At 44.1% G+C, this 12789-nt stretch overlaps 1 protein-coding gene across 1 annotated transcript in view; it reads left to right on the top strand.

Moving 5' to 3' along the window:
* Pitpnb (phosphatidylinositol transfer protein beta) overlaps positions 1-12789 on the top strand; it is a 63047-nt gene that overhangs the window by 18291 nt on the left and 31967 nt on the right. The window contains exons 4-7 of the mRNA XM_005336031.5: positions 681-772; positions 1512-1519; positions 2042-2116; positions 4008-4091. Of these exons, the coding sequence (XP_005336088.1) occupies positions 681-772; positions 1512-1519; positions 2042-2116; positions 4008-4091 (259 nt within the window). The remainder of the gene's footprint in view (positions 1-680; positions 773-1511; positions 1520-2041; positions 2117-4007; positions 4092-12789) is intronic.

Genomic DNA, 12789 nt, shown 5'->3' with positions numbered 1-12789 from the left:
GTTGGGGACATGCACGGACTTGCGATGCTGGGTATCAACCCAGCCCTGTGGGCAGTGTTTGCTGTTGGTGATATGTTGGTGGATGTCCTTTGTCTGTCTTTTGGGACTGCTCCTGACTATGAGGAAGTTGCATAAGCTTGGTGGGAGCTAGTCATGTATGCAGCCCTTTTCATACTAGAGGCAGCAAGTGACAGTCACCTGTGAAGCCTATAGGATTTTATAATTGGTTATGTTTGGATTTCTCATTTTCTATGTGATCTTTCCCATTGTCACTGTTTGTCAGGCCTTTTCTATAAAATATATTAGACTTTTATTTAGAGATATTTATTCTCTTATTCTGGGGCTTTTTGTGTTTCAGGAACTAGCATAATATAGTTTTACTACATGAGAATTTTGTGTTGTAGTTATGTGTAGCTAGGGCAGCTTGGTTAACTCTCAGATTTCATACCAGGGGAATAATTAAAAAAACTCCAAGAAAGAATTCCTTCTATTTAAAAATTTAAAAACAACAGAATCCCTCTATATAATTTAACTTTCTCAATCATTTTGTTACTTTTATGTTAATTTTCTACCTGATTAATCTAGAGTAATGATCACATTTAATAAAAGTATTTTTTGATACAAAAAAGTTAATCACCAAAGTGAAAATACAATAATTCTCAATCTCTCTTTCCTTACAGCAAAGTTCCCACCTTCGTGAGAATGATTGCTCCTGAGGGCTCCTTGGTGTTTCACGAGAAAGCCTGGAATGCCTACCCCTACTGCAGGACAAGTAAGCCTCGTCCCCAGCAGCACTTCACCCCTCTGCGCTGAGGAGGAGGAGCGAGGACTCCCAGTGCCCGGGTCTCTGAGAAGGGTTGTTTGAGTGATGGCAGGAGAGTGGCTACCTTGTGAAGGGCATGGGGTTTACTCCCAGATGACAGTCACACTGATGTCCTTGCTGACTGTGCTGGCTCTAGGGTGAGCAGATGCATACTTTGAGATCCTAAAGAAAGCTCACCCACACTCAGAAGTTCTGCTTGGTGGACTTTCAACAGTAGTTTACGTACATTGCCACGTGACAGGAGAGGGAGATGACAGACTTCTGAAACAGCTGCTGTCATTTGCTAAATTAACTCTATAGTGTTTTGCTCTTGTGACATTATTCTTTTAAGCTTAATTTTATTTCTTCAAAATTTATCTTAGTTGTCAATGGATCTTTATTTTATTTATTTTATGTGGTGCTAAGAATCTAATCCAGTGCTGGGCAAGTGCTCTACCCCTGAGCCCCAGCCCCAGCATTATTTTAAAGTTACATTAGTCTCCATATTTTATTTGGACCTCATAATCTAAGGTATCCTATGGTGTCACTTGTGTACAAACTGTATTTTGAAAACATAAGCTACTAAATGTTCTGTGTTTTCAGGTAGTTTAGTCTTTGTGGCATAAAATATTGGGACAGATTGTTTTGACTCCAATTAATATTCTGAAATTTTTCCTGTTTCATTGCCTGCCTCTCCATTGTGCCTCAGTTGTAACGGTGAGTAAAACTTTTTTTGTGTTCCATTCTCTTATCTTTATTTAGTCCATATTGTAATTTTTAATTTTTTGGTAATTATCTTGTTTTTGTTTTTAAACTAAAATTACCCATTGCTTCATGGCTCCCCGCCCCCCAGTCCTCCTCCACCGTATGTCCCCAGGGCTAATGGGCTCTTTCCAGTCTTGTCTCCAGATCTCCCTGTTGATTTCATTTTGCTTTTGTTGCCTCCTTTTAGTGCCAGATTTACTGACCAAACCTCACAGCTGCATTTACTATATTATTATGTTAGCCCTATAAGCTATATGACAAGATGGACTGTTTACATTATTTAGAAGCATGCAGCATTTAGTTTGCTTGACAAGTCTGTAAAGATCAGTAGCTAATGATTGTTAATCACTTGAGGTAGGTCTCTTGGTAGAGTCAAAGCATGACATGGTGCTGGTGCTGGTAAAGGCTCCTGTGTACACAAGCTCCAGAGAACTGGTGAAACATCATGTCACTTTCCTCTTGTGTTTTCTACAGAATGAATATATGAAAGATGATTTCTTCATTAAAATTGAGACATGGCACAAACCAGACTTGGGAACATCAGACAACGTAAGTTGTGAGGGCTGGGAGGAGGGTAGCCTGAGACAGGCATTATCACCCCATGTACATGGATGGCCACACTGCTGGAGTGACTGCACCCTGTGCAGCCAGAGGAAGGAGAAGCTGTGCTCCATTTGTGTACTCCTCTGTCACCTAGGGCCAACTACAACAAATAGTTCTAGATAAAAGAAAAACAAGAAAAAAACATTAAGTTGCTGCTCCTCACTTTCAGCGCAGAAAGCCCCTGGAAAGGGAATTACTGTGTCTAGTGTATTCTGTCGTCAACAAAGTGAAGTTACCTGCATCAGACTAGTCGCTGGCCGCATCAGACGATGTCAAATTTAGGTGAGGCAAGCAAGCAACCAGAAACAGAGGGGGCTTTCCTTGTCAGTCTCTTACCATGACACGGTCTGGAACGGGGAGAGAGTGGATCATCAAAGTTTACTGATAATCCCCCAACCCAGTTTTAACCATTAGTGTAGAATGCCATCATCTCTGTGTACTTGCCAGAGTTGCTCTAGCATAACGGAATGATTGCTTTCATTTTCACCTCCTACCCACTTTACTGGAGTATGGGTTGGTGGATGTCAGAGAAATGACCAGAAGTCAGGAGGGGGAAGGTCCTTTGAATAATTTACAAAAATGTTGACAAGCTTCTGGTTTGTTATAAGTTGATGCACATTTATCCCCAAAGCAAGCTTCAAGAAATCAGCTAGGACGGGACATATGGTACATGCCTGTAAATCCCAGCGGCTTAGGAGGCTAGGGCAGGAGTTCAAAGCCAGCCTCAGCAACTTAGCAAAGAGCTAAGCAACTTCAGTGAGACCCTGCCTCTAAATAAAATACAAAATAGGGCTGGGGGGTGTGGCTCAGTGGTCGAGTGCCCCGAGTTCAATCTCCAGCACCAAAAAAAAAAAAAAAGAACATCATCTTGGACTCAGAGACATGATTCTTAAGGCTTGTTGGGAAATGTGAAAGGGCATCTGGCATCCTTGGTGGATGCACTGACAATGTGTGGTCCTTGGGCCAGCAGCAGCATCTGGGAACTCATTAGGAATGCAGATACTCAGTCCCCACCCCAGAGCTCCTGGATCCCAAGCTCTAGAGTGGGATCCAGGAGTTGGTTTTATGATGTACACCCCAGTTTGAGAACTACCATTCCAATCATAGGATATACTGTTAGTGGTAACGATTCTATTATTGTTCTAGGACTGTGCTCTTTTGTAATTGATGCCTTCTAATAGACCTTTTGAATTTTAATTTGTAGTATTTTAGTTTTCTTTCAAGTGATCATTTGACATTTCATAGTAATTCTCTAAAATTTAGGTTTTAGATGAGATAGTTTGGTGTGTTTTAATTCATGTGTGGGTTAGTTAGTCTGCCATTTTCAGCTCTCAAGTGGGTGTATCTGTTGGCAGTTCTTAAACAATCCTTAATTGGTTCATGAAGTTTCAGAAATAAAAGCCCAGCAATAAAGCATAGAGGAGTCAACATCATACTGAAAATGAACCGCTTTGGGTATAGCAAATTCAGGAGAGGTTTTGGAGTGTACAGTGCAGCCTGGAGCCTGATTATGAGACTCCTTGTGTTAGCATGGGACCTACAGCTTTCAAGACTTTGTTGTTTTAACACAGGTCAGATGAGAACTACCACCAGGTGACATTGACAGATTTCTTTCATGTGTTGGTGTCCCCCCCCCTTATTTGGGGGTGCTTAAGGCTGTAATAATTCCTAGATCCCTCAAGATCAGACAGCTAATATGATAGGTAATTTGCATTTTTTTTCATTCCCCATAATGTATTCTAAGATTCAAGATGGAGATTATGCATGTAAGTGTGATAGTTTTACCTAACAAGAGTAATCTAGATTTTGTTGTTTCATTTCTCTTTGTTGTTTATAGGTACACAGTTTGGATCCAAACACATGGAAAACTGTCGAAATTGTCCACATAGATATTGCAGATCGAAGTCAAGTTGAACCAGCAGTAAGTAAAATGCCACTTGATGACATTTTAATGTATCCCAATTTACATGTAAAAGTGATTTTTTTCTTTCCTTTATGACCTGTATTTGCACACTGAAATAAGCCTGGAGCTCAGCCTCAGCAAAGAGATTCAGAGTGAGAGAAGGCGACTTGTTTCTATGTATATCTTGCCTCTGTGCAAGTGATCCATTTTAAGAAATTACAGTATAGCTGGTGTACACAGGTGTGTGTTTTTATTGAAAAAACATTGTTTACAGAAGTGTTCTCTATTGAGTTTTTTTATTTTTTATTTGTTTTGATCAGTTACACATGATAGCAGAGAGCTCTTCGATTCATTGTACACAAATGGTGCACAATTTTTCACTTATCTGATTGTGCACAAAGTAGAATCACACTATCGTGCAGTCTTACATGTACCTAGGGTAATGGTGTCCATCTCATCCCACCGTCTTTCCTTCTCCCGGGCCCCTTCCCCACCCTCCCTTTGAGTTTCTTTAACATGAGTCCTTCATACGTTTCAAGTGTGATTAAGAAGGCAAAAAATGTAACTTACACGTAAGTTTTTAGTAATTGAGCCAAAGCTAAAGTTTTTTTGTGGAAAATGTTTTTTTATGTGCAATAGCTTAATTTAATACTTTTTTAGCTTTCTGTTTTGATTGTTGGTTCTTTAGGCTTTGATTTAAGTTTTTGCCATTAAAAATAATCCCCATGCCAAATTAAGACCCTCATATTTTATTGCTGAGGTTTTGTGAATATTAACTCCGACATATCTTATTTTGTAGCATGCCAAGTGCCAGGTGGATTTGCAGGGCACATTTAAGATTTTTTGCATATGAAGACAACCAGTGAGTCCCTCACTGCTAGTCCAGAGAGCCAGAGCTGTGGGGAAGCAGCAGCCCTGGTTTGTCATGGCCAAGCACAATAGGTTCAGCCAGCATCACCTTCCTTTTCTATTTTTGTATTTATTCTCTGAACCTGAGTAGTGTTGTCAGCTGAACAGAAATAAACACAAACAGAAATAAACCAAAAGAATGTCTGGTTTTGCTGTTGAAATTTAATGGTAAACTTAAAGGTTTCTGACCTTTTCTCAGAAATCACTGGAGCTGACAGCAGTGACCCTGTGCCTGTCTGGTCCCTACACTGCTAGAGCCACTTCTCTACTTAGAAGAGCAGATACTGAGAAGGAACCTTCTTTAATTTTAGTGGTCCTGTGATTTGAAGTTACTTCAATTTTAAGGTTATTTCTACCTTTGAAGTTATATACAGAGGTTTTTTCTAAACCTTAGAAGTGAGGGTCGTTCAAATGAGGTGTCTGTTTTTCAGTCTTTTATTTCTCTCAGTATCTTTTCCAGCCATGATTTACTTTATGTGACGGAGTGCTGAGGGGAAGAACAGTAACTGGGGGTAATGAATGAGTGAGTCATTCGGCTGACCCAGAGTTGGTCACAAGAACTGTGTGGCATCTCGGGACAGTGGGGTACGCTGGAAGAGGAATTCAGAGGTGGTGGCCAGTCAGAATGGCTGCACTGAGCCGATCCTGGGGTTTGCAGGTGTGCAGACCCTGCTGTTCACCAGCAGAGTGAGGGCGCCTCTTTGGTTTTGCTGGGAGCATAAAGCAGTTCTTTGTTCTTGTTCTCAGGCAAGATGGCTGGTGGTTGGAGTGACTGGAGTAAGGCAGGTTGTGTAGAGCCCGGAGGCTCTGGGGCTCTTCCTTCCCTCCCAGGGTGCCCTCTGGAATGGAGCAAAGGCTCTGCTGGCCAGGAGAACACCCAAGGACAGCGCTCGAGAGGGTGCTGTCGTGGAAGTTTTGCGCACGCAGAGGCTGCAGATGACTCTGTGTGAGTGGTGTGTGGCCTGTGCCTGTGAGTCGGTGGAGATGCACTAAGACATTCTGAAATGAGATCGCCCTCAACCTGAGGTTCTGAGACTCTACCATTTTATATTGGGCAGGTTGCGTGACCTCATTGTGCTTTCATTACCTCGTGTGAGGTAAAGGCTTATCACCCCACAGGGTCACACGTGAGCACGTGAGCAGTGCAGTTCACCAGGCCCTTGTCACTGCTGTCCTTAGTAACTGGAGTGGTGGAGGGGTTCCGAGAGCCTGCGTCCACCAGCCTCGGGTGGGAGTCTGCACGCACCTATTTGTGTGTGGTTTTATTTTCCAGTGTTCACAGCTCATGTTTTCCAAGTTACATTTTAAAAATGAGTAGATGCAGCCAGGCATGGTCTCGTATGCCTGTCATCCCAGCAGCTTGGGAGGCTGAGGCAGAAAGATCTCAAGTTCAAAGCCAGCCTCATTAACGGCAAGGCCCTAAGCAGCTCAGTGAGACCCTGTCTCTAAATAAAACACAAAATAGGGCTGGTGATGGGGCTCAGTGGTTGAGGGCCCCTGAGATCAATCCCTGGTACCACCCCCCTTAAAAAAAAAAAAAAGAGTAGATGCAAATTTATTTTAAATTGTATTGAATTTGCAGAAGTGTGTTTTTTTTTTAATCGTGATAGAATTCACATAACATAAAATTTACCACTTTAGAATGTGCAGTGGTTCTGTAACAGTGTATTCAGTATGCTCAGCCATCCATGCTCTCTAGTCCAGGGGTCTTTTGGTCACCCCAGAAGGACAGCCCGAACCCTAGCACTTCCCATGGCTGCCCACCCCAAACTTTGGCAACTACAGATCTCTAAAGTCTCTTGGGATCTGCCTGTTCTGGGTATTCCGTGTCGATGGGTTGCCTGCTGTGTGGTGTTGTTAAGATCAGTTCACATTGTAGCGGTGTCAGGTATTTCTTTGTGGCTAAGTAGCGCTCCCCCGTGTGGATGTACACATTCCGTTTGCTCTCATCTGTCCGCGATCATCTTGGCTGTGTCCGACTCTCAGCTGGTGTGAACGCTGGGTCACAGCTTTTTCATCAGTGCACTTTCTCAGTTGTGCATAATTCAAGAAAGACTGATGCATAGAAATTGTCAAACCTGACATTAAAAAAAAAACAAATTTGCACATTTTTCTGCTATAAAAGAGGCCAAGGGGCCTTTGATGGTGAAAGTTGAAGCCTAAAAGTGACCAAAGCAGAGCGTTGCCCTGCCTGATGGGGTGCAGAGGCTGGGTGAGTGACGGGGAGGGGGCCGCAGTGAGAGCTGTGGGCAGGGCTCCGCTCTTCAACGCATCCTTTCCTGTCTGCCGTCCCGGCATGGAAAGTTGTCCCCGTGCTTGTCTCAGCAGTTTCCTGGTACCCCTCCATTTGTCAGTGTGGGGTGACTGGACTGTGGGGCTGAGGAGGTCCTGCCTGTCCCCTCGACCACTGCAGTCCTGCTTGTCTGACACTAGCCTTGACCCTAAAGTTCACTTTGAACGTGCACTTCTGCAGCTTCAGAGCGTGGTTTCGGGGCCCACCTCTCTTGTTTTACAAGTGAGGAAGCTGGAGCCCAGGTGAGCTAGTTTTTCTCATGATCGCTGGGCTGGTGCCAGAAGTGGGCTTTCTGACCGTCAGTCCAGTGCTCTGTCCCCTGGCCCTCAGTCCTTCCAGGTGAGGCCCCACTTTGTCAGTCATTGTCTTCCTTTCCTCAAACCAGCCTGCCATCAATTACGTCCTGTGCTTTCCTGTCCCGGCTCACTACCTGTTCTCATCGCCCTTCTGGGACTTCTTACTCTCTGTCCAAAGCCTACATGTCCTCCAGGATCTAGGTCAGGTCCCACTTTCTCAGGGAGACTTCAGATTCACCCGAGGAGCTTGAGGACGGTGAGGAGACTGACCTGCGAGTTGAGAGCTCACACTGGGATGTGAGGTTAGTTGGTGTCAGCCTGAAGGGGGCGAGGAGTGGGAAAAGAGGGGAGGAAAGCAGCGTTCCCACTCCTCACCTAGGGGAGTATAAATTGGTCAAACTGGTGTAGCAGAATTAACACACATACATGTCCTTTGACCGAGCAGAATTCCACTTCTAGGAATTGGCTGTTCTTCATGTGGAGTGATAGGGTAAAACCTAAGATGGGAAGGGGGAGGGGGAGGACTGGCAGGTGTATGCAGAGGTCTGGGGGGGATGTCCTCGGTGATGTTTTGGGTTTCCTGTTGCTGTCTGCACAACACCAGTGGCCAGGCAGTCTAGCCTGATCCAGGAGAATGACTTTCCGTCAGCCGTCTCCAAAGTCTGTGGTCAGAGACAAGTTGGAGGCTCCCTCTGTGCTTCAGGGAGGGCACCTCATTTGTGGGCAGGATCACCTCAGACCCCTTCCTGCCAGGCCAGTAGTTAATTTTTAATGCTGAAAACTTGTTCCTTGAGGGTGGGAATGACATTTGAATCGAGAGCTGAGTAGTGAGAATAAGCTAAGTAAGGTGGGGTGGGGAGGCCCTGCACCCAGTGGGGTGATCACCTGTGTTACCCTGGGAGGAGGGAAGTGGACTAGGGACGCAGGTATGATTCCCTTTCTTCCCAAATTCGCTGAGTGCTTGTGTAGAGGACCAGAGTGACTGTGGAGGCCTGCATTGAGTGGGTGCTGGCTTATGGTCACACCCACCCTCCAGATCCCAGCTCAGCTGGGGCATCCCTCTCCTGCTGGGTACACAGGGCACCCACCTTCACCAGGGATCGGCTTGTCGAGGCCTGTGCTCGGAGGCCTTGGCTGGGTTCCTCCTTTGTTTTTCTCAGCACTGCTTCTGTGATAGGGAGAGAGCACTTTCCTCTGAGTGGGAGATCACGTAACTAATTAGAATTTGTCCCCGTCGTCTGTGTGCCAGATCTACTTACCTGTGCTGTTGTGAATGCCCAAAAGTTCGGCAGAGCAGTGTGTCTGTCTTATCCTACCCAGTTTAAAAGTTGATAAGATTTGACCCTTAGTTCTTCAAATAAATGTATTGGTGATGGTTTGGGGGATGGAGGCGGGGGACAACCTGAGGTTTGCTGCAGGGTGGGGATCTCTCAGAGTTCAGACTGTGGCACTGACACTTCTGGAGGGTTTTGTCCTAATTGAGTGATTTTTTTTTTTTTTTCCCTCTCTGTCCAACTGCTCAGGGTTTCCGAGTGAGCTAATTTTTTTAAATCAACTTTTAAGCGGTTGTGTTGTTTTATATTACTTGCTTTATAAACGTGTGAACAGTTATTACATTAGAATTTTTGAGAGGGTAAATAGGCAAGTCCTATCAAAATTTAAATAACTTTAAAATAACTGGGGAGTAAAGAAATCAAGAATTGTTCAGAGTGAAGCTCGATGCAGCTCCACCTAGTGGAGATTTCTGTCATTGCAGGTGGATTTAACACAAACACAACCCCAACCATTTTAATTCAGAGTGACTGCTGATTACTTTTAGGGTTTGACTCTGCTAGGTTGTCGGGAGACTCCACATCGATGGTGTTGTCGACTTGCTGTGTTTTGATTGTCATTATGAACTGCTAACTTCATCATGTGCAGGAGAGATGTGATTTGACCCCTGGTGTAACTGAATACTTGGCTACATGGTTTGACATGTTTACATAATCAAAGAGTGACATTGTCACAATAACTCTAGGAACAAGGATTTGTTGTAAAAATCTGTCAATGTGACCCAGGTTCACAGAGTAGTTGCTACAGAAATCATATATATTTCAGTACATGGGTTGATAGGACTTTTTGTGTCTACCTTATGGGAAATGTGTATGTGACTATTGCTTTAGACGCTGCTCTGTGTGGTTTGCTAGAAGATAACATTTCCTGAAGAAACAAGTGAGAAGCCTGGGATTTCTGTTTAAATGTCTCAGTTTCTTTTGGCTCATTAGAATGTATCCACCATACAAAACCATTTTTCCTGTTTCAAGGGACAGGGGTGAAGGGTTATTAAGATGTTACATCTTCAAGAAGGAAGGGGCCTTCTGCCTTACTTACAGCAAGCATAGAGCTCACCAGGCTGCAGCAGAACACATGTCCTACCTGCGTCCTGCCGGCCCCAGCCCTCGAACCTCCTTCCCCCCATTTTAAGTCTAACCCAGGTGTCACTCCTTAATAGCCTTTCTCTGGGAATTGGGGGCTCCCTGGGGACCAGGACAGTAATACTTGTCAGTCCTGTGTTTCTAGGACACAGCAAGATGCTTGGTTCCTAGCATGGAGTGAGCTTGACAGTCAAGTTTTAGTGGATCAGAGAGAATTTGCAGAGTGTTTTTCTCTGTAGTGTTTTTTTTTTTTTTTTTTTTTTTAAAAGGCCTCAGCCCATGAGTTCAGGATAGCGATGTTCTCAGAACAGACAAAAACAAGGCGGGGGAGGCATTTTGGAGAAGCTGAAGTTTTTATTGTTCAAGTAGTAAATGAACAAAATGCTACTTGCTCATTTTAGATGATGAAAAATACATGATGTGGGACTAGGGTTATGGCTCAGTAGTAGAACGCTTGCCTAGCACGTGTGAGGCCCTGGGTTCAATCCTCAGCACCACATATAAAAATAAATAAAATAAAGGTATTGTGTCCAACTACAACTAAAAAAATAAAAGAAATATTAAAAAAGGAAAAATACATGATGTGTCGTCTTTTCTAAAACTTCTGAATTGTTTCTAAGTGAACAAACACCTTTTTGGTTACATTAAAGAGGTTAGGTCTGTTGTGGTAAGTCAGGTGTCCAGCATAGAACACGAGAAGGCAAGTTTAAAGTTGTCGTCGTTATTGTTGTTTTTCCAGTTTCTAAAGTTGTCATTGATGATAGCTGCAGGAAAAAGTTGAGGGTTCTTTAAATGTCCTGATGAGATGCACATGCATATCTTCAACTCATTTCCAAAATGTACACAAAATAAGCCAGTTGACATCTGCTTCTGCTTTTTTTAAGGTATAAATTTGAATCTGGCCCCTTTTAATCATCCCCAGCACTTTGTCTAAGTAGCTTTCCATGATTTGTATACAAAAGTCACTTCCCAGGAGAGGAAGACTCTTTTAAAGTATAAGCTGAAGTGTACACACGATTAACATCAGAGAGACCTTCATTTTTGGAAGTAATTTGAAAGAAAATGAGCACTGTTTAAAAAAAGCGAGAGAGAAATTGGAACCATATTTTAAGGTATTTATGTGAAACCAAAAAGGATTGGTATTGGCCTTCCTCTGCAGTACATGTTATGTGATTTATGGGCTTTTTTTTTTTTGGTAGTAGAAATAATGTTAATTCAAAATATTTAGATGTATTCTTCTAAAAATGATGCATCTTAACATATGTTTTCTAGATATCAGTAAAAGACAAATATTAGTGACATAAAAGTATTGTTTGGAAGATGTAGCAGAAAAATATAGGTCAGTTCGATGTTGTAATATAGCAAGCTAAAGAGAGCAGACTTGTTGACCTCATGTGTCCAGCTTTAATTTGTGGTGAAATAGTTTTCCTTTATGAGGCATTTCAGAACCAAGAGTTACATTTTGGGGACCATAGTGATGTTTCACTGGAGATGGTTTTCCCAGAAATGAGGAGACACAAGTTAGAAACTCGTGTTCCATTTCATTTTTGGGTCACAGGAAGGGTGTGCAGGGTGCCCTGATTGATAGATTCCTGTACCGGGACTTCCCTACAGAGCTCAGAGGGGCCTCTTTTTGGGGGGTTACCCAGTAAGCTTGGCGGCTCTTAAGATAAGGCTCAGATTTCACCCAATTTCTTCCTTTTTGTATGCCCCCATGCAGGGATTGAGCCCATGCTCGACCTTAAATATTAACACCATGCTCGACCTTAAATACCACCATGCCCCTTGTCCTGACCTGAATCTAAGGATAATGACCTGGGCGGTCCTATTTGCCCTGGATCTCTCTCCTTTTTCCTGGTGCCTTTCTCCAGTTGCCAGGGTTCTCCTTGGGGAAAGCAGGAAAGGCTGTGTGACGGTGCGGCTCAGGGCGCCACAGCCCCTCTGCAGCCCTGGTACCTGCCCAGGTAGCTACCCTTCCCTCCCTGGGCCGTGGGCCTTGTCTGCTGAACTCTGGACTGTCCGTCTCAGCACAGGAGCTTCTGGTGGGCAGCTCTGTGAGCACAAGCTCCTGTGGCAGAGCTGTAGGGTCACTCACTAGTCACTTCTTTGTTTGGTACCCTGGAGGACACAGGCCGTCCCTGCTGAGGGTGGGCTGTGGATAAAGCTCAGCTTCATTGCAGTACCTAGAATTACTTCTCCCTCAGCACCGCTGCCTCTTCTTTGCCTGGTTTTGTCTTCTTTGGAAAGCACTCGGCCAGTGTGCAGCGACCTGCTATTGGCAAGCCCAGTCTCCTGCACTCCTTGGAAGTTAAGAAGTTCTTTTGATTCCCTGAGGGTTTCCAGGGATCCTTGTGGCCAACTTCAGAGATTGTCAGAGTCCTTATGACCCAGATCAGACCAGAACACTGGTGGCCCTTTCCCTTCAAGGGTGGTCTGCCCTTGGGCAAGCATGTTAGAAATGAAAATTTGTTGCCCTCTCTCTGTTGATAATCTCTGGGGGGAGGCCTTGCTCTGGTCTGTCCAGCTCTCCCGGTAATTCCTGGCCTTGCTCACCTTTGAGAAAGCTGTGCTCTGACTCACCATTAGTGATCAAGATCAGACAGAACGCAGACTTCTAGTAGGATTTGGAGGCCAAGGTCAAACAACATTCACCTCAACCTTTATTTGTACTGTTAAGAAATTTGTAGCCCAAGGAACAGCCTTGTATCCAGAGGGAGGGGACTCAGGGCTCCACCCAGGGCTGCTGCCTTTTGCCTTTCTGGAGCATGGGATCATGAGATTTTCCTTTCTGTTGCTGATTGAAA

This window comes from Ictidomys tridecemlineatus, chromosome 2 (assembly GCF_052094955.1).
Source record: "Ictidomys tridecemlineatus isolate mIctTri1 chromosome 2, mIctTri1.hap1, whole genome shotgun sequence".
Taxonomy (NCBI): domain Eukaryota; kingdom Metazoa; phylum Chordata; class Mammalia; order Rodentia; family Sciuridae; genus Ictidomys; species Ictidomys tridecemlineatus.
The sequence above is the reverse complement of the archived record's forward strand: the minus strand, read 5'-3'. Positions and strand labels throughout refer to the sequence as shown.